The 26,901-nt window shown below is 47.4% G+C and overlaps 1 protein-coding gene across 1 annotated transcript in view; it reads left to right on the top strand.

Moving 5' to 3' along the window:
• Positions 1-4,371: 4,371 nt before the first annotated feature.
• Positions 4,372-26,901, top strand: part of LOC139054696 (hemocytin-like) — a 131,276-nt gene continuing 108,746 nt past the window's right edge. Inside the window, exons 1-9 of the mRNA XM_070532144.1 lie at positions 4,372-4,728; positions 5,416-5,441; positions 8,312-8,413; positions 11,277-11,468; positions 13,373-13,754; positions 14,531-14,712; positions 15,245-15,363; positions 15,465-15,630; positions 16,872-17,103. Of these exons, the coding sequence (XP_070388245.1) occupies positions 4,634-4,728; positions 5,416-5,441; positions 8,312-8,413; positions 11,277-11,468; positions 13,373-13,754; positions 14,531-14,712; positions 15,245-15,363; positions 15,465-15,630; positions 16,872-17,103 (1,496 nt within the window). The 5' untranslated portion in view covers positions 4,372-4,633. The remainder of the gene's footprint in view (positions 4,729-5,415; positions 5,442-8,311; positions 8,414-11,276; positions 11,469-13,372; positions 13,755-14,530; positions 14,713-15,244; positions 15,364-15,464; positions 15,631-16,871; positions 17,104-26,901) is intronic.

Below are 26,901 nucleotides of genomic sequence, written 5' to 3'. Positions count from 1 at the left end.
TTTTCTTCTAGTGACGTCATCACGCGCGTTAGCCAATCCTGCTGCAGAGTTCTCCACACTAGCGCCGCCATCTACTTCTGCGCTACTTTCTCCATAACCTCAAGTCATTCGTGCCTCCCCTATACCCTAGCAGCCCAGATTGACGACAACAATGCTGGGAAATCTACCCAAAGAAAGCTATTGCTTTAAATATTCTTCTGTAGACTTTCAACTGAGCCTCTCAATCAACCTGTCTTTTATTTCTTCTTTCTTTTGCAAGTTCTAGAAGCCTGGGGATATGGTGTCGATTAAATGAAAGAATTTGCAATAAAGACACGAAAAAGATAGGGAACAACACGAGAGGCCCTTGTGCTGTTCCTTGTCTTGTCGATGTCGTTGTTTTTGTGCTATTTTACTTTATTCCTTATCATGAGCTTACGTCCCCAACAACACATCCTGTTAAGATACGGTGTTTTCAAGTGGGTTGAGAGGAAGGGTTGGCGGAGGAGGAGGAATGAACGTTTATTGTGAGAAACAGCGAGAAAGTGTTCTTTCTTCGCCCTCGGTGGGCGGCTCTCTTAGTCCAGAAAGCCGTTGGCCAATGCCGCAGCCCGGGCCCGGTCCACCAGACTTCGCTGATCTTCCACGCTCTGTGCCTTTAACATTGCCTCCCACGTTTCTTCGATCGCTTGTAGCGGTTCTGCGGCATCATCTTGATTGGTGTTCTCGCGGTGTGGGCACACCACCACCATGTGTTGGAGGGTGTCTGGCACCTCACAATATCGACATAGGCAAGAGAATTTGGTGGGGTGCATCCGGTGCATGATAATTCCATGGACATACGCATTCGTTTGTAGTCTGCGGAGGACGGTGGCTTGTGCCTGAACATACCTTTTGTGAAGGCGTACACCCATCTTGGCAGCACCACCGAGGCGGGTGAGAGAGCAGCTGCCCTGAAGCCAAAATGTCGTCGAAACAAAAGGTACCGCAGTTCACCTAGTAATCTCCACGCCTTGTTCAGCATACAGCCAACAAACCCCAAGAGTTTGCCTCGTGACTACTTTGCTGGAAACCTTTGGACAAGCCTTCATCGCCTCTCTCCGGGTGTAATGGTGCAACAGTGGACAGTACCATACCATGCAAATAAACTGCGGACAGAGCGGAAATGCGCCCCTCTGTCGCATTACAGTTTAGCACACGTGCGCATGCGTGGTAAATTGTAATGAGAAAGAGAGCCCCCCCCCTCCCCCCGCCACACACACACACATGCATCGCCACACACAGTTTCAAGGCCACGAAGGCCGAATATCTAATCTATTCCTCATTTCTTATGCCAAGCTGCACACGTCGATATATCGCTGAAATTTGGTAAAGCTGTCACTGATTATACGCACGTTTTCACTAATGAAAGTCCGGAGTGAAAGCGAAGGAATTAAGATATTCGAAACAGAGCTGACGAAAGGCGCCAACCTCTCCTACTACATCATATATATAAAGAAAAGAAAATGGAGAGAGATAGAGAGATAGATAGAGAGAGAGATAGATAGAGAGAGAGAGAGATAGAGATAGAGAGTGAGAGAGAGAGAGAGAGAGAGAGAGAGAGAGAGAGAGAGAGAGAGAGAGAGAGAGAGAAGTTCCTGGCGTCGCAGGAATGCGTGGCTGCCATTTAGCTATTTAGATCTAATCACGTTTACGATAATCGAATCTCGCGTGTATTCCTGCGTCCAAAAGGTATTTCGTAAGCATTAAAAACAAAATATTAAAGAAATAAAGAGACCAACAAGAAGCGACGAACATGAAGAAAGAAGATACTGTAGTCACCAATTAGATTGGAAAATTCATATCTTAAAGGCAACCTTCTTGGGCAGATGTGCGAAGATGGCTCGTGTATTTTGAAAATGCAGTTTTATTGTCACGCTGTGGTCGGCGCCGTGACAGCAAAGAGTAGTAATATTCGATTAAAACGCTGCCGGAAGCGTTCGACTTGTCATGACGGGGTTATTCCCGAAGACGCAATGGGCCGCGCATTGAAAGCATTGTCGCGCGCCTCAAAGCCTCACGTCAGGACGCGCTCGTCCTCCCTTCTCCACATTCTTCCATCACTTGGCGTGACGCGTGCCTCATCAGGCCGGCCCAGACGCTCACCCTCCCAACTACAGTGTACTAGAATAGCCAAAGTAGTCTAGTACACTGTATCCCAACCGACGGCGTCCAACCAGTGTTGTAGATGACAAAAAAAAAAAACAACCGTAAGAACTCGTATCACGGTTAACGTGGACGTCAGCGCGATTAACGTTGTAGCAACGTATAGCGACACGCCGTATTGCCGCCGCATAGAGAAGTCATGCACGAAGCGTTTGAACGTAGTCGGACTCATCTCTCGCCCATGACTGAACACGCTGCCTCATTGAGCGCCGCCGCCGCGAAGTCCGCGCGTAGCGCTGGTGCGAATAAACATTCCGACGCGCTTGTCTGAACATGTATGACTGGGGTACGATTCTGCCCAAGCAGAGGATAAATGGTATTTTTTTTTTGCCATTGAAAATCGGAATATACTAAGTGGCCCACGGTTGCCAATGGTGACGTCGAAGAGGGTCGTTGAAGAACGGCGCATGCCCAGTAGCACATGCCCAGTGACCCAACTAGGCGCCGATGGGGTTCACTGAAAAGCGGCACACACCTATTGGCACATTGGCATGCCTATTGGCTTCTTATTAGTTCTACAACGTATCATCTGAGAAGCAATCACGCAATAAAATTTTAGGCGCTGCGCATGTTCTGAAAGATCACGCGGTGCACACGTAATCTCGAACAACCTAAGTATTAAAAAGACTCCTTGTTCTAACCTTCAAACCAATTCTGGAAGAGCCTCAGATAGCATCTGGTACCTCAAGCTTGAAGTATTCAGTATGTTTGGGACTATACATTCGCCCCCCCCGCCCCCCCCCCCAAAAAAAAAGAAGAGAAAAGACTCATACCGCTCGTTGCTTGTGTGCAGTAAAAGCTGATCTCGCTTTCGCAGCCACCTACTAAAGAATATTGAAAAATATTGTGGATATCGTAGAAAGTAGTAGAAAAAGAAGAAAACTTTAAAGGAGTAATAGATTTTGCCATCATTTTTCTACAACACGCTAAATATAGGTAAATTTCGAAGCTTTCTTGCTGAATCACTAAAGATATTACAATCAGAACTACTTATAATTCAGTAGCTGTAGCAGCATTGCAACCAAAATCGGAGCGAACAGCGTCGAGGCCGGCCATTTTGTCAGTTGCATTAGGGTTACCCGGACGCTCTCCGCACCTATATACTGGACATTCCTCAGAGCTCGTTCACCACCTTTATATATCACCAAGGTTCTGCGGGGCACTAGACTAACGCTCTGTTATCTCCTCGTTTCCCCGCATTCTGGTCCCGCAACACAACTTACCATGCACCGGCATCTTTATTCTGATGCTATATATAACGGCGATACGGACGGATTTTCACAAGATATAAATGTTTTCATTTCTTTCTCTCTCTCTTTGCAGGTGGCTCGGACACGCTAAATTAAGTTATCTCGTTAATTATGTGACCGAAGAGCCTGACAATAAAAGTGGCTCTGTTCGGTGCAGCTGCATTCTAATTTGTAACTTAGCAGGAATGTCGAGTGAATTGTGCTGTTGTATTTCGTAATCCATAGACCGGCTATTACAGCTACAAGGAGCAGCGGTTTATACACAGCCCCCCTTCTTGCCCCAGCTCCAAATTTCTGTGACACCATCGAAGTATGAAAATCTCGAATAATTCCTGCTGCAGACCCGCATAGATATTCAAGTGCTGTCTGCGCGCGCCTGCGGAGCGAGTGTCAGCCGCACCTTTCGGAATTCCGGTCTTGCGTCCGGAACCGTTCAAGCGAAGATAAGAGAACAGTGCGACGCGGCATTACTACGGAACTCTGCTTTTCTTGCACAGAAGCAACAAATCTGGCTGTAGGAGACATCTGCTTCGCGTGACGTCCGCATAGAAAAGTTTGTACCCTTCAAGGTCGTGTCGACGAACCCTATACAACTCTTGGTGAGTTGACTGTGGACGGATCGTCTCCCGCGCCGTTGGCGCGAAACACACGCGCTGGTATCCGCGATCGTCGCGGCGCGGTGGTGCGCGCGTCTTCCTGCGATCTGTCGGCTCTGAGGCAACGCCGGAGAAGCGCCGGCGCCGCTGGCTTCGGTATCTGGCTTCCGAGGAGGTCTTCTCTCCGCAGGAGGGGAGGTGCGCTTCCGGTCGCTCACCGTGGCGCGGGCCTGCGCGCTGTCCAGGATATCGCGACGCCGGCAGCGGCGACGGCATATCCGCGAGCGGATGATGCGCCATATATCTCCGCATCTCCGTCCGTCGCAGAGTTCACTTCTCGTCGAGCCAGCTTTGCTCTGGCTCTGCTGCTGCTGCTCGCAGTTCCAGTGACAGGGGGGGACCGGCAGGGCTATCTATCTTCGGGGCCCGTCGTCTTTCGGCGGCCGCAGCGCGACTCGGGTTGCATCGTCGGCGTGGTTCGAGGCTTGCGAAAAGATACTACACGCGCGCGGTCCTCTGTGGCATGCGGACTCGACGGTAGCCACTGCTGGATTCGGTCGCACGGCGTTTTTTTTGGAGCGGTTGAGAAATTGAGCGACAGTGATGTTCGCGCCCTACAGCAGGGCGTGCCTTTGCTGGCTGCTGCTTGTGCTGCCTCTTCTCGGGGTTCTTGCGCAAGAGAAATACCGGTTCTTCAGGTAAGCAGCTGTCGCGCAGATAGAGAAGTCGCGCAAGATGAGCTCGTAGTTTCGGATTCGAGTCACAAAGCCTGAACTATGTGGATTATGGGTTCGCGTACCTCATTGGAAACCGTTGCTATTCAAGCGTCACGGGGACGGGAAGAAAGGCGCGAAAGCGCATGCCCTTTTGTTGAGAGATATTTTCTATGATAATGAGCCAGCAGCATTTCTGGGATGAAAAAAAAAAGTTTACTTTGGTATTTTCATGGTTTCTGGTCGAGCAGTCTTTCATTGCAGTATCATGGAAATAGTAAAACGTCAGTGAGTACGCGACGCTGTGAAACTGCAAATAATTTGACTTGTATCAATGATATATAATTAAGATACTCAGGCAGGGGTTTCCTAGTCAATCCGTGGCATCAATTAACATAGTGGGAATTCCATTACGGTCACACAACGCGCGATGCTGGAGATTGCTCCCTCCACTTCCACGCTTGGACTGAATCGAATATATCGGGGCCATGCCCATTTTGGTACTTCGAAAATGCACCAGGAATGCTTTTTAAAAAAATTATTATTCACGGAGTGTGCAGACGTTTTAGAGAATGAAAACATTTTAGAGAATGAAAACGTCGGCGCTATAACGACAAGCTAGAGTGACCACTTCAGCGCGCAAATCATACAATATTTTATTTTATTTTTCAGGAAATCTGCCAAGGGAGGACACGATGGTAAGTCTCCAAAGCTTAGCAGGATCATTGAATGAAGTTTAAGTCGTCCGAAGTAATATACACACTCTGTTCCCCCGCGGTAGTATTATGACATTCAGTAGTACTCGCCGCACCACCGATTAACTGATACAAAAGGTACATGTCAGGCGCCCGCATACTGCGGATGTATAATCGCCAATGCATTCACTACCGGCAACAGTTTGTACATTACTGCTAATGGTTTTTAGATTGGATTGGTCAATGAACATTTAGGCTATCGATCCAAATATATCTGCATTAATTTTCCTAGCATATAATAAAGGTTCTTTTTGATTGATTGATTGATTGATTGATTGATTGAGTGATTGATTGATTGATTGATTGATTGATTGATTGGTTCTGCTACGGACTACGGACACATGCGTGACGGCCGTCGTGGCAGCCTCATTTCTACCTCGGAGAAGCCCGAAACGGACCTGCCATGGCTGACGACTTGCTGCGAGCTGTAGAACTAATACATCTTAGAATTCAGTTTGGGTATCACACCTTCGGCAATGGTTTCAGTCTGGTATATACTCGGACTTGCGAAAAAGTGGTCGTGACACTCACCCCGAAAATCTGTCCTCGATGTTTCGCGCGTTAGCTCCGCCTTTGTTCTCCGTTTTGTATTCGTATTATCTAGGAAACACACAGTGTGTGCTAACATAATTTCTTTATAATGGTTGTGGTGCAGACTGATCTGCGGATCTCCTGAAGGAAGACGAAGGAGAGTAATTGGTTGAGGATGTGGATCATAGCTGATTCTCTAGAACGAGCCTAATTAAATGGCCCCAGTGGTATCTGTGCTGCCGGACACTGCACATATCACTGCAGCTAGATATAGATATAGATACAGATATATTAGGATGCAGCCACAGGTTCGTTTGCTGAGCCATTTATCATTACCTCTGTGACACAAAAAGAGTATTTCATTAACGTGGCCCATTTTCCATGATTTTTTATGTCTCGTTCAATAAATTCCAAAATCAGAAAATTCAAATAGCCAACAGATAATTTTTATACTGTCTTTGATGAACGCTGATGAAGTTTGGATCACTATAAGCCGTTATCGCTCTTTAGCGTCTCACCCATCCGCGTCGAACCATTATCAACCGTGACGAACCGCACTCCGGCGGCGGCTGCGTATAGCGCGTCCGCGCAAGGGAGGAAAGCGGGGAGGCTGCGCGCCGTCTTCCTCCATCGCGTGTAAGGCTCCGGGTGCATGTAATTAGCTGCATGGGGTGAGGGAGAGGGGGGGGGGGGGAAGGCGTTCAGCTCCGGCGGCGGCAGCGTATGGCGCGGCCGCGCAAGCCCTATCTTGAACGCGATCTGCGCTGGGGACAGAGTGAATGCGCCGAGTGGTGATAGCTTCGTGCGCGCTGTTTTCTCGCCGCCTTAGTCCGTGTTGAGGCGAGACGCGCGGGGCCCTATCTTGAAAGCGATCTGCGATGGGGACAGAGTGCGGCTAGTGCTGAGAGCTTCGAAAACGCAATGTTCTCGCCATTCACTTCGCGTTGAAGCGAGATGCGACATGAAAGTGAATTCGCTCGCTGCTGCGGGTCCTACCTTGAAAGCGATCGTCTTACATGCCGGACAAAGGGACGGAGGGAGGGAGGGACGGACGGACGGACTGTGTTCCTTGTTGGAGAAGCATAGAAATGCTTACGCATTTAGAAAGATCATGTGCAGCTGTACACAGATCCCGACTAAGTAAAAGTGCGCCCCTAGTTCACGTGTTGTGTCACTGCCGAGTGCCCAGAATTCCGGTAACAGAGTGACCATCGCGTTTCGCTGCTGTGCTCGAGTACGCAAATTTGATCCCAGTGCGCGGCGGCCGCATTTCGATGGGGGCGAAATGCAAAAATGCCCGTAACATAGAGTTAGGTGCACCTCAAAGAACTTTAGGTGGTCAAAATGAATGCACCGTCCCCCACTGCGGCATTCTCATAATCATATAATAATATTAATGACTTTATTTTCCATCCCAGGGATGTGGGAGGGGGAGATAAAAAGCTAGATATCCAGCTTGACGGGCTGTCGCCTGAAACTCCACAAGTTACTTTTAATTTAGTGCTCATATTTTCCTCACCAACTCAAGCCGACCACTGGATCACGTGAAGCACGTACTATAGCAATTTGGAAACACGTTAAAGGACGCAGCTATCGTTCTGACAGCAGTGCATGCGGCCCAGACAAAATGCAATTTAGTCACGCGTTCTGTACGTACACGCGCAAGCATTGACAATGTGACGGGAAATGTGCCATTCGTTTTAATTCTACCGCGTCGAGAAGCAGCTGATGGAACGAAGAGCTCGAACATGTGTAAGCAATAAAGTTCAGTATGAATAATGCAGTGAGAGAGTACAATAAATACTACAAATACTTCTAACAGTTTAACCAGGAGTCACGCATTAAATAAACCACATGGAAAACCCGCAAGTGTGCGTCTGTACACACCTCGTCAGACCATTTTAAATGGCAAACATCCGGCTATAATCGTAATTAATAGCGCCGTCACACGGCCATTTTCGATCGCGATCGAGCACGATACCTTCCGCAGATTGAGCAAAGAAGCCAAAGCGACTGTGAAATTGGATCCGAATAGGGCTAGATCGCGATTGTAAGCGCGCCGTGTGACACCAGTATAGGGTGTCAACATGTGGACACGCGTCACGATTTCTACCACCCTCTGTTCCTCGAGCCGTCTAAGCATTCAAAACGCTTGTCTCAACTCTAACAGTGCTACTAGCAATTAAGAACGGGGCTATCTTGGTCAAGTAAGAGATGTGGGAAAGCGTTTGGTCTAGCGTTTTCTTCTTCATGCCCATATTTTTTATACCGCTATCATGCAGAAATAGAAGAGACCTGCAGCCAGCCGTGCCAGAACGGAGGGAAATGCTACAAGGAAAGATGTGCATGCGTACATGGTTTCCGCGGTCGATACTGCGAATATCGTAAGTACAACTTAAGCATGGTGGAACCTGCCATGTTCCTGTTGTGTGTGATAGTTCAAATTTCGACGTCACACGACGCCGTGCAAATGCCGACGTGCGTTGCGTCGTTTCCTTTCCTCGAGAGACGAGTGAATTTTCACGCCATTCTTATTCTCTGTTCTTTCATTCTATCAGTTTTGACCTTCAGTGTCCCGTTCTTTAGGCTTTGTGAAAGGGTTGAAGGAACGCCTTTAAACCTGTGTTATCTTCGTGCTAAATAAATTTAAAATAAATCAGAAGGAAATCCTAGCTGCTCTCACTACTGGTGAAATCAGAAGCTTTGATTGGTGGAGAGAGAGAGCAGATGATAAAGGAAAGGTAGGGAGGTTAACCAGGACTGAGCCCGATTTGGTGGAAATAACTTAAAAATACATGAGGTGAGTTGGAGGCGATATAGCGTCGCTGCTATTCGGCTGCTAGAGCGTAATACGTCCCAAAAGTCAGTCTCCAAGTATCAATAGCGCTAATTTGGCACTGTATATAATATACATTGCCAATGTGCGTGGGAATGCAAGAAAGGAGGGAACGAGAAAATAGATAGAGGAATGAGAGAGAAAGAAGTTCTAGTTTGTTTTGACTTATTCGCTTTTCACTTTCCCTAAACAGATCGTCTGCGTCGTGATACGTCACACACAAGATATCATACCAAGGTGCAAGGCAGCGGCCTAAAGCTCCGCTTTGATTTTACCCCAGAAGAGGTTTTTCTCGCGGTCTCCCACCGACTTTAGTTTTACGGAGACTACGTTATCGCCCAAGACGGCTCAGTACACATTGAACTAGTCGGCGCATAGAACTAGTCGGCACATATAGCTATACCGATACAGATATGTCGGTCACCGGCTTTGTTAAATTAACAATTACGCTATGAAACAAAAAACGATACCTAAATAACCTCACTACTAAAAAAAAAGAGGGCAGTTTGCATAGTGGTGCAAGGCTGGGTCCCAGCGGAGCTAGTTCCGGCTTTTGCTAAGTGTTGCTAGGTTTTGCTAAGTTTTGTGACGTTATACATGTCCAGCGCAGCTGTTGCGAAACAACGACCACAACTGATGAATGGAGTACGGAATGCTTAATTTGTGGTTCGTAGGCTTGTTTTGAGCTTGTTCTTTATTGAAACGTATGCTGTTCCATATGTGGTGTGGGTGATCTTAATGAATGTATGTACTGTTCGCTTCCCTCTGCTGAGCGCTTGTAGCCTCTGCATTATGAGGGGGATGAACCATTACATTTTTGCCTGCTTAGGGGGGTATGAGCCAAAATGTCGACCACCAAGAGGCTAAGTTCACTGTAAAAAAAAATGCAAGTGCGGAAGCCATTGACGATGACTGTCGCTGATATCGAATGTATCTGTCAATTTAAATTATCGTCCTGTCATTGGCTACTGATAAAGATGCATCAATGTCTGAAACTACGGCTAAAATTTGGTTCATGTTGACAGAAACAAAGTTTGGAGAACGAAACCGAGCCAAAGAAATTGACTTCTAGCAACCTGTATTCGGTTAAGAGTATAAATGGAAACTGGAAGCAAAGTACATGCGCTCACATACCGTCGAGAGATAGGGAAAAAGAAAGGCTCTGACGAAATACTAGCGGCTAAATAAATTATCTGAATATGATAGTAATTATTAAATTAATGCTTGTGAGAAAGTACTAAGAAATATAAACGTACATAAAAGAAATAAATCGGTGGGGGGATTATGAACAGCCCTGGTCGAAATATATATGTAAATAAAAGAAATAAATCGACCCGCCGTGGTTGCTCAGTGGCTATGGTGTTGGGTTGCATAGCACGAGGTCGCGGGATCGAATCCCGGCCACGGCGGCCGCATTTCAATGGGGGCGAAATGCTAAAACACGTGTGTACTTAAATTTAGGTGCACGTTAAAGAACCCCAGGTGGCCGAAATTTCCGGAGTCCTCCACTACGGCGTGCCTCATAATCAGAAAGTGGTTTTGGCACGTAAAACCCCATAATTTTTTTTAAATAAATCGGGTGGGCGTAATGAAGAGCCCTGGTCTAACCAGTTGTAAGACTGCGAAAGAAATTTAATAAGAGATATCAATAAATATAAAAAATATTTAGAACAAGTAAGGGTTATCGGTTGTGTTTGTGTCGTTCGAAACATTTATACGTATTTGTTGGGGTGTATTAAACTTGTGAATGAAATACGACTCTCTAGATTTTTTTGTCTTTCGGAGTCCCTGAGTTTGAGTATAAGATATGAAGTTTATTTTAGCTAAATTGTGACCTGACAGGTTAAACTGTGCCACTGCTCTGGGAAGTTTCTTGGCCTGCGCGGTGCCCGCTTAAAGTAACATTATATGCAGTCCTATTTCGCCGATGTATTGTTTGTGGGACCGTGAAAATTTGAGCAAGACAAGTTACCTAGTCGAAGTGCTGGCTTCGGCCACATTCCTTGTTCGACTGCTGCTCATCGCTTCGAGCCTCCATCTTGCTGTTAACTTCTGTATTCTGTTGTTTTGTTCCATGTGCAGTACACGTTTGAATGCCATATACGCGAAAACATATATGGCCATACTTTCACTCTTGGTATCACATTTAGTGGCCGCGTTCATGTTTCTGTTTACGCTGCGTGCTTCGACGTGTGGTTTCTCCCTTTACCACGCTTATTTCGACCTTTTGCGAGCACAGACTTGTTGACATACTGGCAGCGGCTAGCTCTGAGGCGAATCTGCAACGTATGAGTATATTGTTGGTTCTCTTACGGAGGTCATCTTTCTCATCTGTGGCCTCCTCGTATAACTGGTTCGCGTAATAAGCGCGAGCACGTACCTGCACCACTAACACCACCCGCGGCGCGCAGCCATGTCCCTGTGTGACCTGCCGAGGGCCGGCTTCCACGGGACGGCCCAGTGCAACCACACGCGACTGGCCAGCACCTGTGTCCTCGAGTGCAACCGGGGTCTGCGTTACGAGTACCTGCCGCCCACCAACGTGTACACGTGCAGCGCGGCGGGAGAGTGGTCGCCGCCCGACCTGCCCCGCTGCGTTGACGGTGAGTCCGCGCAGTCCCACCCTTATTTGACCGCCTTAACCCCTTCAGTAGCCAATTGATTCTTTCGCGGCCCTTTCTCGTGCTTGGAAAAATGCTTTCATGTAGCACGCATTGAGCAACGAAAGGATGTATCGGGAGTTTTTAATGTTGCTCTACAATTTTCTCGTTGACACTTTTCATGTAATTAGGATATTTGAGGAGCTGATTAAATAATTAAGAATACGTAATTAGGCGGAACGCTATAAATAATCTGATATCTCAAAGTGACGGCAAACAACATTACCTTTGTTTTGTCCAGCTACGTGGCATTAGCATATCTTTAAAGCTTTGTGCATGGTGGTTGGGACACCACATATACCCCTTCAAGCTCATCATTTAATAATGCAAATAGCTTTCTAGAATAGTTCGGCTATTGACTTTCAATGACAATTATTGTCGACGGCTTATGAGCAATTATGTTTCTTTGTAATTATAGCGCAGCAATCTGCGGGCTTTAGTGCGTTCAGCTTAAGCAGCTAAGCGGCGTTTGAATCTTTACCTTCTAATTTCTCAGTGACATCAATATAGCGAAAACTACGAGTTTGTGCTGTAACGTATGGCACCATGCTTGTGCGAGGACAACAATGCATCTTGATAAATTCATTCCTTCTCTTTTTTTTCTTCCTTTTTAAGATTTGCGAGCGATGTGCCGTTAGTAAATGCTTATTTTGTCGCCAGTTGTGCACAGTGCTGCTTAGCAAATCCTCAATGGCCTCGATTTTGTAGAGATTGCTTCCGGTCGATTCTATGCCCCTCATATCAAGGACCGTTCATGGCCGGCTGACCTCATTGGTAACGCGGGCGGAGCTGATCGCTGAAAAAGCGCGAGAAGGAATAGCACCAAAAAAAGGGCATCGCGAGAAAATCACGGCCACGGGGACAATTATTGGGCGACTGCACCACAACCTTACCACAGAACTGAATGCAGGGCGAATGGGATCAAGGCATCGGTGAGACGGGAACACTGTAGATTTATAGCGCAAGGAGCACGCGGACAAAAGCAGGCACAGTAGATACAGAACATATGGCTTACGTCTGTCTCCTCTTTCACCGTGACCATGTCAAGCTGCAGTTTTTTTAGCGCACATTGTGCCGGTCATTATGAGGAGCGAACGTTAAAAACAGAATAAGGAGGTTCTAATGAAAAGAAAAGAGGAGAGGTCGACCGGTAGAGTGTGTTTCTCTAGCCCGCTACTCCTCGCCGGGGTAAAAGAAAATGGGAGAGACAGGGAGAGAAAGAAAACAAACCAAGGAATACATTCCACAAGCTTTTTCTTTGACCTTGGCGCCTAGTGATTATGCCTGTAGTACAAGCGAACGGTCCGGCACCGAAGGAAGTTCGAAAATAGTTTGTTTGATTACGCATGTCCACGATGGCACGCGACGTGGATGCGTAACAGTTTTCTGAGCGTGATTTTTACATGACCGTTCACACTGCAACATGGGTCGAGCCATTTAAACAATCGGGCACACGCAGAAGCGCGATCTGTAAACAAGTCTACATGGTCATCCTTCCTATCTCTACCATCTGTCCACTATCTTACACATACATGCTTACGGCCTGTAATTTACGCGTATTCCTGCATCCCCCATTGCTGAGACTTCGGTCCAGTTATCAGCCGTAATGACAGACAGTTAAATAGGGTCAGCTGAAATTTATTCACTTTCTCCTTTTTGCTATTAGCATAGCAAAACAACCAGTTACTACGAAAATGGGAGGACCTTAGCGCGATTTTTAATATTTTAGCGTTTCGCTGCCGCCTCGCACTGGATCCGGCGCAAACTAGAGCCTTTAAATATTGCAAGTGTACTACGTTTACGAATTCCACCTCGCTCACACCGGGTGTTGGGTGGCTTTTTCGCAGCCACTCAGGAGCGGCTCAAGAAAGGCGGCTCGTCGTCCCGCAGGCCGTCGAGCGGCACATGCGCAGTGTGGGGCCGGGGCCACTACCGAACCTTCGACGGATCGCTGTTCAGCTTCCGCAGCCGCTGCCGGCACTTGCTGGCCCACGAGTGCCGGGGCGACACGTTCAGCGTGCACGTGGGCGACGTCCACTGCGCCAACGACAGCCTCCTGTGCCGACGCAGCCTGGACGTCTACGTCGAGGGGCTCCGCTTCGGCTTCGAGCTGGACCCGCCGCGGGTGACGCTGGGTAATATATCTGCGCCGATCCCCACCACGCTGGAAGGACTGCGCGTGGACTACGTCGCCGGAAGGATCGTGATTAGCAGCGAGCTGGGATTCACGTGAGGAACACTTCAGTTTCCACTTTCTGTTTACATGCAATTCACATTCTGTCTTACGTAAAGTGCAGCGAAGGCGTGATGCATAGGAAGGTAGATGACGGGAAGCTACAGAAGACGTAATACAGCGCCGTGCCCCCTTCTTCTATCTTCTTGGGTGTTCCTCCTTCGCTACACTGTACATAACGCTATACCGACTTACCTATTAGTGCGCCCTATTTCTAAGTCATCGGGGTTAGACAGAGGCAAATGCTTGAGTTTCCTTTTTTTCCTTTTGATAAACTGGTCCCAAACTTTGACTGCCACTGATGTCGTCGCACTACACAAAATGATGGCGTCCAATTGGTTATCACAAATGAATCATTTATACTGTCACTCGTCAATGTCCATAGCATGCACAAGGGTAATCATTTAAAGAAGGATAATTAGGCGGCCTTACCTGTTAGGCTATCGTTGCGCGTGATTGCACCCTTTAAGATATGCAATTACATCTGCGGGGTTCACTGCCTCGCCTCGGTTCCCCTTACCTTTCGCTACAACTTTAGTTCTGAATGCTGCTTCTGCATGAGATACACCGCATGTTACCGCTCGCCTCAAGAATAGAAGGTCCCTGTTGTTGCCCTAATTCACGAAAGCATTCTTAATTGCTTTTATTACGTATCAATAAAATATTTGTGCATATGCGAACAATAAAACAAAATTTGATTAGATCCATGCACAAGACGTTTATTTGTACAGCCTCTCCCATGCCGCATTGTAATGCGACTCTCCTAATTCAGTGTCACATGGAACGGCGAAGACTTGGTGGAGGTTTCCGTGGACGCGTCACTGAAGGGAAGCATGTGCGGCCTTTGCGGACAGTACGACGACGACCCGACGAACGACTTCGTCAACAGCCACGGTAGACAAGTAACCTCGAGGTCGGCTTTCCTGGAAAGCTGGAGGAGGAACGAACTAGAAGGTTTATACTGGCGTTTTACATGTTTCGGAAGTCTCAAAGCACTCACGAAAATAATACAAAGTTTAGTACCCATGAACTCTTGCTGAGTTCCAGGCAAGCGGAGAAATCTTGTGGGGCATCGCTCGAAGCGCCCCAGAATAAAGTCAGCTCTCTCTCACTGCTCATGAGCATGCACACCCGTGAGCAAAAACCCATGGACTAAGGGATCGCTGAATAAACTGAATTACTTCGTAAATATCATGCATACACTGATATTGGCGAATGCACTGGCCAGTTCGCAATGCCAAGTTGCGGCGGCAGTTCTCAGCTTGAAGTCACATTCACAGGCAGAGGAGAAAATCAGCTCTATCACGCAGTACCTTGTCCGTACACTTCTGCTCACGGGTCTAGAAAGGAATTTCACTCTTTTAATAGACATTCGGTGTGGAATAGCCGACAGTTCTCGTGGCAACATCAAATAATATTGACTGTATATTGACCACTTTCGAACGGTATACTTATTAAGCAAATGTTGTGCTGTGTTTTACCGCAGAGGACTGCGAGGACATTTTCTTCGATCCTTCCAAGCAGCACCCGAGCGAAGAACTAGTGCTCGAAGCGAGGCGGCTATGCTCCCGGGTCACCGACAAGAAATTCGCAGCCTGTCACAAGGTAAGGCGGCAAACTTTTTTATCGCTGGACACGGCCCAATACCACGTTTCCCATCGTCTCACTGACGCTGTACCTCACCGCTAACTTTTGTTCCCCGCCAGGTGGTCGATCCGAAGCCTTACGGTGACATGTGCCTCGAAGATTACGTCTCCTGCCTGGGCGAGCGCTCCTCGGACTGCCGCTGCAGCGCACTGGCCGAGTATTTCCGAGAGTGCGAGCGCCTCGGAGGCAAACTTGAGTCCGTCTGGAGGAGGCACGACTTCTGCCGTAAGTCGCTTCTGCGAGACATCCTTTTTTTTTAAGCGACAATACCTTGAGCGGGCCAAAACAGGGCTCTAACATTGCAAAGGAGAGCGGTGACAGTACTAGCGCTAAACTTCCAAATACCTGTGCTTCCTTTGCCTGATGCCAAGATTGTATAGAATAGCCGATCGTGTGAAATAAACGCAAGTTGGGAGTTCAGCCCTCGTACTGTCTTGTGTGTTTAATTCTGTTTTCGTCCTTTGTGTTGGTAGAACGCTGTCAGCAAGTCCTTTTTTTTTACTTGAGCGAAAGTGAGGCCTTGGCGCGCTTACACACACTCCTGTTGTCTTCATCTATAGGCGCATGTCTATTCGTAGTAGAAAAAAGACCAAGTTTATTTTCGAAAGTTACATGGTAACCTGCTTACGTGGCTGTGCAGGCAACTCCACACAGGTGAGCACACAGCTACATATTATAGTGATCAGTTGTTTAGAACGTGAAACACGTTCGAGGTATACCTCGAACGTCTTTAACATTCTAAACAACTGATTACTATAATATAAATGCGTCCCAGATTGCACAAGGCTTGCTGCCGGCCGTCCAACCTAAAGCACACGTACGCAAGGAGCGGTAGTGATTAGCTAACACTCCTTAGCTAACGTTAGCCAATGAATGCTAGTTAACAGTGTTAGCACGTTAGCCACTACGGTTTAGCTAACACCGCGCAGAGACAGAAAGAAGTGGGCTGTAAACTGCCTTCTGAAAAGAACACCACGACCACCCGCTTCAAGAGGAGAGAAAAAAAAGAAAATAAAATAAAAAAGGAGATAAAGAAAAGAAAAAAGAAAGAAGAGGAAGGCACATCACATCACACGCAGAGCATGAGCATTACAGACAAGAGTGTGGTCCTGAGGTTGAGGAGAATCTTAGTACAGCTTTGTTGTCATCGCCTCGTGTTGAAGCACGACTTTTCAAAAATAACACCCGCATTCAGAAATGCACCTTAACTTGAAGCCTCATGCTTGACTTGATCTAGATGACGCCTGGCTCCAAAAATCGCACGACGCCTATTGCCTTTTCTTAAACACGTTCACGTCACACGTCATCTATAGATCAATTCAAGCATGGGCTTCAGGTTAAGACGCGCTTCTGAATACGGAGGTAGCAAGAAGTCACTGACAACGCAAAGCACACAGAACCGCGGCCAAAGCCGCGACTTTTAATCTATGTTCTCCCGGTGCAATCTCTCCTACCCCGCGGAGCAGCCGCTCGCTGTCCGGCGGGCATGGTGTACACCCAGTGCGGGGCGTCGTGCAGTCGCACGTGCCGCGACCCGGACGCGTCGTGCGAGTCGCGGCCCTGCGTGGACGGGTGCCACTGCCCTGATCGGACGCTGCTGCACGACGGACGCTGCGTGCGCCGGGAGCGGTGCCCGTGCTCGCTGCACGCCAGGGAGTACAAGCCCGGCTCGCTCGTCAAGCAGGAGTGCAACACCTGGTGAGCACTACGACGGAAACCGTAGACGAATTTGCATTGTAAGAAGGGTGTACTGACTGAGTTGAGGGGGTGGGGGCTATTCACGCTAATATTTCACAGTGACTCGATAGATAAGCGAGGCATACTACCCAGCTAACGTTAGTTAAGCGGCTCAACGAAAAAAAGAAAAAGGTTTAAGAAACATGGAGCAAGATAAGATTTTAAGACCTGGGGTGTTCGGTCGTCAGAGGCTTGAAGATCGAATCACCCAGGTCTTGAGATAGTATTTTGCACCATGTTCTTTAAGTCTTTTTGTTTTCTTGGAACAGTTTCGCTAACGTTAACTGGTGCACCTTATATAAGGAAAACAACGAAACAAGATGTGTGAGCCAATCCTTCTAATCACTGCATGACAAAGGGATGTCCTTTCTTGATGACAACAAGGAATAACATTCAGTTCCTTCTACTTATTCATTTATTTTCACACATAAAGGGCTCATCACGCTTCCGCGCCTTTTTAAGGCAACTTATGCCCTTACGCTCAGACACTTATGTGGTATCCAGTGTTATTACTGATTTTTTTTTGCTTTCAACGAATTTTCGAAAATAAAAGCTTAGTTGCTAGTCAGCGCTCGTGTCGTGGGTTCTCCTTTCCGTCCTCGTTAAATTTTCGCACGCTAATTTAATCAGGAATTGGTAGCTTGAAAGCTTGTAGGTAGCGGAGCGGGAATATAATGGACATAGCAGGTGCGAATTTGGAAGAGACTTCAGTATTCTGTGCCTCTGCTTTTTGTTCCCATATTTTACACACGTTACTACTAGCAACCAATCACGGTAACTTAGAAGCTATGGTATTTTACTGTTCTCTAGGGGATGGCAGTTTGCATTTTCTGCTACAGGGGCCACAGTTGAATGGACACGGAACGCAAATAAAGTTGGTGTACTTACAGATTATGGGGAGCATTTAAGAAACCTAGGTGGTCAAGATCAATTTGCAAAACTCAACGAGGACATCCTTTGTCTTTAGATGGGGTTTTACGTGCCAGAACCATTTTCTGATGATTAGGCACGCAGTAGTGGGGGACTCCGGAAATTCAGACCACCTGGGGTTCTTTAACGTGCACCTAAATCTAAGTACACGGGTGTTTTCGCATTTCGCCCCCATCGAAATGCGGCCACCGTGGCCGCGATTCAATCCCGCAACCTCACGCTCAGCAGCCCAACACCACACACACTAAGAAACCACGGCGGGTAAGGGCGTCCTTTCTAGGTTACTGTACTGTGCAGCTTCACAATTCGAAAGAAAAATATGCACTGTTTTCGTTCGATAGAAAGGGCAGTGGTAATTTCTGCAATAGTTTCCCTTTACGATTATTTAACGATGTTGTGTTAAAATACAGAATTGCGGTCTACGTGATCCGGTATTACTGGTGAAAGAAATTGAAATCTCTCCGCTATACCGAGTAGCAGAATAGACAAGCGATCACCAACAATTTTCGTAGACTTTGTGCGCCCTGCTGCAGCGCTCAGTATAGAAGCGTTAGATGGTTTCCTCGCACTGCATTGAATTTCACTCACTTTGCATCCAGTATACTTGAGATTGTACAATATAATTAAGTAATGGTACACCAAGACACAATGACAGACATTCACGCTATCTTGAATACACTTCTTGAATAACCGCTATTTGTCGCTGACTGAATGAACTTGCATTCAATATCAGCGTTCAGCACAAAGTGCGATCGCTGCATGCTGAGTCACAAGACATTAAACTCGTTCAGCATTTGCACCGTCAGGATCCAATGTATTGTAGGCTTTATCGATTGAACTTCGGTCGCAAAACTTACGCGGTGCCGGTACCATCCAAGCTGATGTCCCTTCAGCTGTCTTGCTATAACGACCTTTACCGTTGTCCTGCTAGCGCTCTCGTTTACGCGCACACATAAGCGCTCCTGACGCACATGCTAGCGAGAGCAAAACGAAGGGAGTTGCAAAAACGGGCTTCTCCTCACAAAGAATGTTCTTGTGGAGAAGCCAGATTTCAAGGCATCTACTATCAAAGTGCAGTCGTTTCCTAAACTACAGAGTTTCAACGCGACAGCGTTAAGGAGCTCGTGTCGCAGAAAAGCCGGTGTCGTCGGCATCCGCGGCGTTGGCCGTGAGTGATAAGAGTGTGAGACGGAGACGCTACCACTCAGCCACGAGTTCATTCCTTCAAAACGGGACAAAATCGCCTCTAGTGAATGCGGTGTTGCCTTAGAAACGTGCCGTAGAAAGTTATACTGCGGTGTATATCGGTAATTATGACCATGTAACTTACAGAAGTCGCAGTTTCACGAGTAGCGAAGTACGTTTCCGCTAAACCTCTTCCGCGCTCTGCGCACACGCAGAGCCATCTTGCGGCAAGCACAGAAGACCCCCTCCTCGCTATGTACGGCGCTGCCCCGACACGTGGCGCGCCACTCGCCCCATGACCGCGTCCGCCTTAGATAGCCGGGCGTCGGGGCCCGGCTTTCTCTGCCGATCGCGACGTTTGGCTGGCGTAGCGCGCTTGAGTAGGTGGTGCGAACGGGGTGCGATAACGCTATCGCGTTCCACTCTTGAAGGCGACGCTTAAGCGTCCTCCAATTTTTGCTCATGCAGCTCATCACTAACAAATGTGGTTTAATGCAAAGCGAAATTGCAATAGAGGGCTTACGATGAGTTCGGAGAAGCGGCAGTAGCTGGTTTGCCCTACACCGTTGGTGTTGCGCAAAACGCGTTGGAATTGCGTCTCTTGCAATTTTTTCCTATTTCTTTGTTTCCTATCTTCTTCTCCTCTTCTCTTTTCATTCCCTCCTCCTGAAAGAGTAGGCAGGCGTTGTGCTACTTCCGGTGGCAGTTGTCAGCTTGCTCCCTCCCTGTTTGTTTTGTGGGGTTGTAAGTTTCCAATAATAATAATAATAATAATAATAATAATAATAATAATAATAATAATAATAATAATAATAATAATAATAATAATAATAATAATAATAATAATAATAATAATAAATCTTTTATTGCACATAACGTATACAGGGCAATGAAACGGGCCTGTCAAAGCCTCTAGTGGCTTGAGGGACTTGGCCCGGCAAAGTCGGCAGACGGACGTGCAGTAAAACATAAAATAAGAACATAATATAAACACAATATATCAACATAATACTAACATGAAATCAATAGTGAGCAAGGTGCAAAAAGTTACGAAAAGTAACATCAACAAGAAATGAAAAATAAAGAGCAAGGAACAGTATTTTAACAATTCGTGCCTGATCATGAACATTTTTCAGGCATATAGGAACCGTGTTACAATGCGTGAACCATGATTTTTAGCATTTTTTTTTATGTTGCGGAAAACATTTCCTCTGGTAAGTCATTAAAAATTTGGGGAACATAAACACAGCGCCTGGCTTTCCCATGCCTTGTTGAAGAGCGCGGCACCTTAAAACGAATGGAACTACGCAGGTTTCGGGAGGCTGTATGACGTGTTTTGAAACTGCTGTCCCAGAAATGTTGCACCACTACAGTCTGTAGAAAGAGTGTTCGAAAGCATGGAAGACCAAGGGCTGTGAAGATATTATCAGACACAGAAAAGGGGGCGTTATATGCTATGTTTCTTAGTATGTTTCTTAATAAAGTGTCAACTCTGTTTTGCCATCTGGCTGAGCAAAAAGCAAAAACAGTAATCCCATATCTGAGAATACTGTACACCAGAGCATGCGCAATATTCTTTTTTATGTGAAAAGGAACAATGGATTTTATATGGAAAAACAACCAGGCCGCGCTCCGAAGCTTACCACAAACATGTGATAACTGGCTGTGCCAAGACATATCACTGTCGAAGAAGACACCCAAGTATTTTACCGAATTCACATAGGTGACAGGCACGCACCGACAGGGATAACAGCCGTGAACATGTAGAAAAACGGGCGCATCTATAGTTGTTAGTTTTAGTGGGGATCTGAAGCAAACGAGTTGCGTTTTAATTGGGTTAACCTCCAAGCAGTTATTAGTGAACCAAGTCATTGTTTTGTGTATATTATTCTGGAGATTAGTAATGGCCATGTTGTAAGAAAAGTGCTTGGAAAGCAAAACAGTGTCATCGGCATATTGAAATAATACACCTTTGGAAATAACGTGAGATAAGTCATTAACGAACAAATTGAACAGAAGAGGTGATAATATGGAGCCCTGTGGAACTCCGGCCTTCATTGGAAGTTGACTACTTACATTTGTCATCCCGTCTAAAACAACCACTTGTGAACGACCGGAAAGGTAATTCTTGAGCACATCATAAAACGGACCTCTGAAGCCTATGGAGTATTGCTTTTCTAATAAAATACCATGATGAACTGTTTCAAAAGCTTTAGAAATGTCTAAAAATAAAGCAACACTAAACATATTTTGATCGAAAGCTGAAAAAAGTTCATCGGAGAACTCTTCCAGAAGAGCTACAGTACCACGACCAGGAACGAAACCAAACTGGCGGGTTGACAAAATGGAAAATTTTTCAACAAAGGATGACATAGATCTCAAAAGAAATTTCTCGATTATATAGGATGACATAGATCTCAAAAGAAATTTCTCGATTATATGAGAGAGACGAAGACGAAGTGCTTCTCTTGCGGAACACATCTCGCCCGTCTCTGTGCTTTTCTGGACTTCTCACTGCACCTGTGGGGTCTACCGCCCCCTCCATCGCGGTGATGGATGTGCAACACCCCGAGGATCCTCCCGGTTCCCATTCACCCGCGGACATCGGTTCGAGGAAGCGAGGAAGTACGTCAAGTGGTAGCGAGGACACAGAGCTGTACTGCGCATCAGGTGACGAGTCCTCGGAGGACAGCTTTCGACTTGTCCAGTACCGCAAGGCCAAACGAAGAATTATCAACTCATCTTCGGTGTCCAGCTCGAACACTGTGAAAACAGCGCCTCAACGATGGCCTCACTCCATCCTGTTTGTGCCACAGAACGCTACCGACAACCTGCGCGTCCTCAACAGGCAAGCACTCTCCGTGTATCTCGAAAACACTGTGCCAAACGAGATTAAGGATGTCAGGATAAACACTAGGCGAAACATCCTGGCAATTGATGTGATGAACCCGAGCGCGCTGACCATACTACAACATGTAACGCAGCTGGGACACATCAAGGTCCGATCCATCATGCCAACGAATGGTGCCACAATAACAGGAGTCATCTATGACATTGACAATGAAATTCCTAATGCAGACCTCCCAGTTCTTATAAAACCAGCAAGTGAACGCAACGTCATTGTACATGTTTGTCGCCTCGGCAACACACGTTGTGTGAGACTAACGTTCAAAGGCGACTGCCTTCCACCCTACGTGAAGGTCGGCCACTTTCGCCATCAGGTTCGGCCATTTATTCCAAGACCAATGCAATGCTACAATTGTCAGAAGATAGGCCATGTGAAGGGTGTCTGCAGCAATTCGGCCGTGTGCCCTCGATGTGGCGAACCCCACTCAGAAGACAACTGCAGCGCAATCAAGTTGAAGTGTCCTAACTGTCAGGGTGATCACTGCGCCTCCTCCAAAGACTGTCCCCAGATCAAGAAAGAGATCACCATTCTTAAACAAATGGTGAGAGACAACTCTACCCACAAAGAGGCTGCTGTGAAAGTACGGCGAAGACGACGTCACCGTCGAAGGTCTTCACGACGGAAAACATCAAGTTTTCAGGAACAGTCAACTCGTCAAGCAGCATCACCAGCGCAAGTTTCCAGCCCTCCGAACACCGATGTTGGAAGGGAGAAAACTGCCAGATCTCCCTCCACAAAGGAATGGCCGCCACTTCCACGTACACGACCGCCAGAGGAGCCGCAGCAGAAGCCGCCCCCAGTGCAGCAAGGTGCTGTATCCGAGGAGTCGCGGAAAACAGATGAGCAAGTGATAGCACTTATTAGGCCTTTAATGAATGCCATTCGCGTGCTGCTAAGCAACATGCACACACCGTCTGCCAGAAGTGCGCTTCAAGTACTGGACGCTCTGAGTCCGGTGCTTGCAACCCTTGAGTAGATCATGGCTCCACAGCCACGGTCTTTTAGGGAAGAGGTCCGACAAGCAGCTATTTTCCAGTGGAATGCGCGCGGACTCAGAGCGCGCCTTTCGGATTTCCGTCGCTTCGTGTACGCCAATATGTTTCCCATTATCGTCATTTGCGAGCCGAACTTAACGAACACAATCAGGCTTTCTGGATATGAATTATTTATGTCGTCAACTGTTTATGAAAACAGTAAGGTTTTGGTGTGTATTCGCCGTGACCTCACCTACACTCGTCAGCCTGTACCACCTAATGACAATAATCAATATATATGCCTAAACGTAAGGAAAAAGAATTTGGCCTTTACTTTTGTGGGCGCCTACCTATCTCCGTCAAGTCAATTTGATTACAAAAGACTGCAAGACATGCTTTCCTCAACCTCCAATCCCTGGGTCATCATTGGAGATTTCAACGCCCATCATACACTCTGGGGAAGTCCGATGATCAACGCAAGAGGCAGAGCTCTGGTATCTTTCGCCTCCAGTAATGAACTTTGGCTGCTGAATGATGGAAGTCCTACCTTCTTACGTGGCTCCACCTACAGCAGCTGTCTTGACTTGGCTTTCGTCTCACGAAGCCTTGTCAGACGTGCAGGGTGGTTTGCGGACATAGAGACGCACGGAAGTGACCATATCCCCACGTACATCAAGATCAGAGGATTGTCCCCTTCTAAAATACGGGATACGATCCAAAGAGTGGACTGGCCTAAATTTCAGTCTATAATGGAAGAACACTGCGACGCCAATCCATCTTTCGACTTGGAAGAGGCAATTAAGAGCGCGGTGCAAGACACTATGCGCACTCTCACATGCTCTTCGAAACTGAACGAATTTGACGTGGAACTAGAAAGACTTCGAGCAATCCGACGACGTGCTGAACGAAGATACCGACGTACGAAAACATTGGACGATCTACGGACCGCCAGGCGCACGCAAAAGAAGATACAGCGCCGGTTAGACAAGCTCGAATCGCAACGTTGGGCTGCCTTCTGTGAGTCGCTAGATCCACGCAAGCCTTTATCGCAACTATGGAGAACGGTGCGCGGACTGCGGACACTTCCCGTACAGCGATTCCCATTCAAGGCACTTGCCCTCTCTCAAAAGAGATCGGAGATTGACGTGGCAGAGGATTTCTGCGCCAGATTATCCGACCAACTCACAGCTACCAACATTCCATCGCCTTCGCTCAGCTGTCCGCCACCACGTGATCACCGGTTGGATCTGCCATTCTCGATCCACGAACTTAAGGCAGCATTAGCTTTGTGTAGCCGCACATCAGCACCAGGACCTGACGGAATTTCCTACCGAGCTCTGTGTCACCTGGGGGAGCGAGCGAGAGGTGTTCTTCTTGAGGTTTACAATGAATCTTGGAGAAATGGCACGCTACCAACAACCTGGAAGACAAGTCGCCTTGTTCCACTGCTGAAGCCTGGCAAGTCGCCGTTGGAGCTCTCATCATATCGCCCGATCGCGTTGGCGAGCTGTGTGGGCAAAGTAATGGAGAGGATGGTCCTAGGACGCCTGAAGTGGTACTTGGAGTACCACAACACCTACCCAGATGCCATGGCGGGCTTCCGACGCGGTCGATCATCGATCGATAACGTCGTCGACCTGGTCACCTACATTCAACATGAGAAACGCCGTAAGCGTCTCTGCGCATCCTTATTCCTCGACGTTAAAGGGGCGTATGACAACGTTACGCATGAGGCCATCCTCTCTGCTCTCGCAGAGGTAGGAGTGGGTGGTCAGATGTTTAAATGGATACGGAGTTATTTATCCATGCGATCCTTTTTTTGTAAGCACCGAAGAAGGCCATACTTGTCTACATTACAGCTACCGTGGCGTCCCCCAGGGCGGTGTACTTAGCCCTGTGTTATTTAATCTAACACTAATTGCTCTCCTTGAGCACGTGCCAACTACAGTCAGGCTATCAATGTACGCGGATGACATCTGCATATGGACGTCTGCAGTAACACGCCTACATTTGCGAGCGAGAATTCAGAGAGCCGCCACACAAACTGTTCTCTACCTTCGTAATCGAGGCCTGGAAATTTCCTCAGAGAAATGCGCACTAGTGCCATTTACGCGCAAACCCATGGCCAACTACAGTGTAATGATAAATGGCCAAATAATACAACGGGTCCGATCGTACAAGTTCCTAGGTGTCATAATCGACAGGGACTTGTCATGGAGCCCACACGTATCATACATGAAAAAACGGTTGACAGGCATCTGCCACCTGTTCAAGTTTTTCGCTGGCAAGACCTGGGGAATGTCGCCAAGTGCGATGTTGCAACTGTACAGGGTGCTTTTCCTAGGATTTCTGCGATACAGCTTGCCAACAATAAACAACACTGGTAAAACAAATCTACGCACAATACAAAGTCTTCAGGGTCAAGTACTCCGGATCTGTCTAGGACTGCCTCAGAGTGCTTCAACAGTGGCTACGATAGCAATCGCCGGAGATCACCTTGTCAAGACCCACATGGAAATTGAAGTACTCAGGACCCATATAAGGCATCTGACCAGGACTCCTCGTCACCACTTGGCCTCCCTAACAGCGGACAGACCACACACATCTTTTAGTCGGACGATAACCGCATATGATGAATCATTGCCAGCTCGTTTTACCCCGGCTGCGAGACCTTCGATTCCTCCATGGTGCCTCGCTCAGCCAAAAATCAACCTCACAATACCTGGTATCTCGAAAAAAGATGATCTATCATCGCCAGCCCTTAAACAGCTCACGCTACTACATTTGTACGAGAACTACCGTGATTCTACGCATATTTACACTGATGGATCTGTCCTTCCAAGTAGCACCGCGGCGGCAATCGTCATACCAGCGAAAGCTACAACAATCAAGTTTAAGACGACCCACGCGACAACATCGACGGCAGCAGAGCTCGCAGCGCTCTTTACTGCCCTTCATCACATTGGTGATGAACCACCACATAAATGGACAATATTCTGCGATTCGAAGGCGGCACTGCAGTCTCTACTGTCACCTTTACGACGTGGACCACACGAACAACTAATATTCCATATTACAGAGACTTTGCAACATATAAGTGAAGCAGGCCATGAGATAACCTTTCAGTGGCTTCCAAGTCACTGCGGGATTATCGGCAATGAACGGGCGGATCACGCTGCCCGCTCAGCCCATACTGAGGAGCGCTGCGTCCCGATTCCTCATTCTAGAACTGACGCAGCACGGAAGCTCCGCCTACTTGCTCGGCAGTGCACCGCGTCGCAATGGAATGAGCCACAATTAAGAAACACGCGACTGTACTCACTTGATCCAACATTAAGTCTTCGAGCGCCATCACAGCTTCGCCGTAGAGACGCCACGCTTTTATATCGAGTTTGGTTGGGCGTTGCCTTTACTAAAGCCTATGCATTCCGCATAGGGATGACCAACAGCCCAACCTGTGACCACTGCGGCCATGAAGAATCAATTGGCCATATTCTGTGTGCCTGCCCGCAGTATAGTACACAGAGGGTATGCCTTCGCCACGAACTTGACAAACTGGACGACCAAGCGCTATCCGAAAAAAGAATTCTACAACGTCGAAAGGACCTACCGTCACAGAAGAAGGCCGTGCAAGCGCTATTGCGCTTTTTGCGATCTACCGGCCTGAGTGAACGACTTTAACTGGAACACCTTTTGTGTGTGTGCCTCCATGTGTGCGTGTTTTTTTTTCCCTTTTTTTAGCGTTCTCCTCTCTGTCATCTT

The sequence above is a fragment of the Dermacentor albipictus genome, chromosome 1, assembly GCF_038994185.2.
Source record: "Dermacentor albipictus isolate Rhodes 1998 colony chromosome 1, USDA_Dalb.pri_finalv2, whole genome shotgun sequence".
Lineage (NCBI taxonomy): Eukaryota > Metazoa > Arthropoda > Arachnida > Ixodida > Ixodidae > Dermacentor > Dermacentor albipictus.
This window is presented reverse-complemented; position numbering and strand designations above follow the sequence as displayed.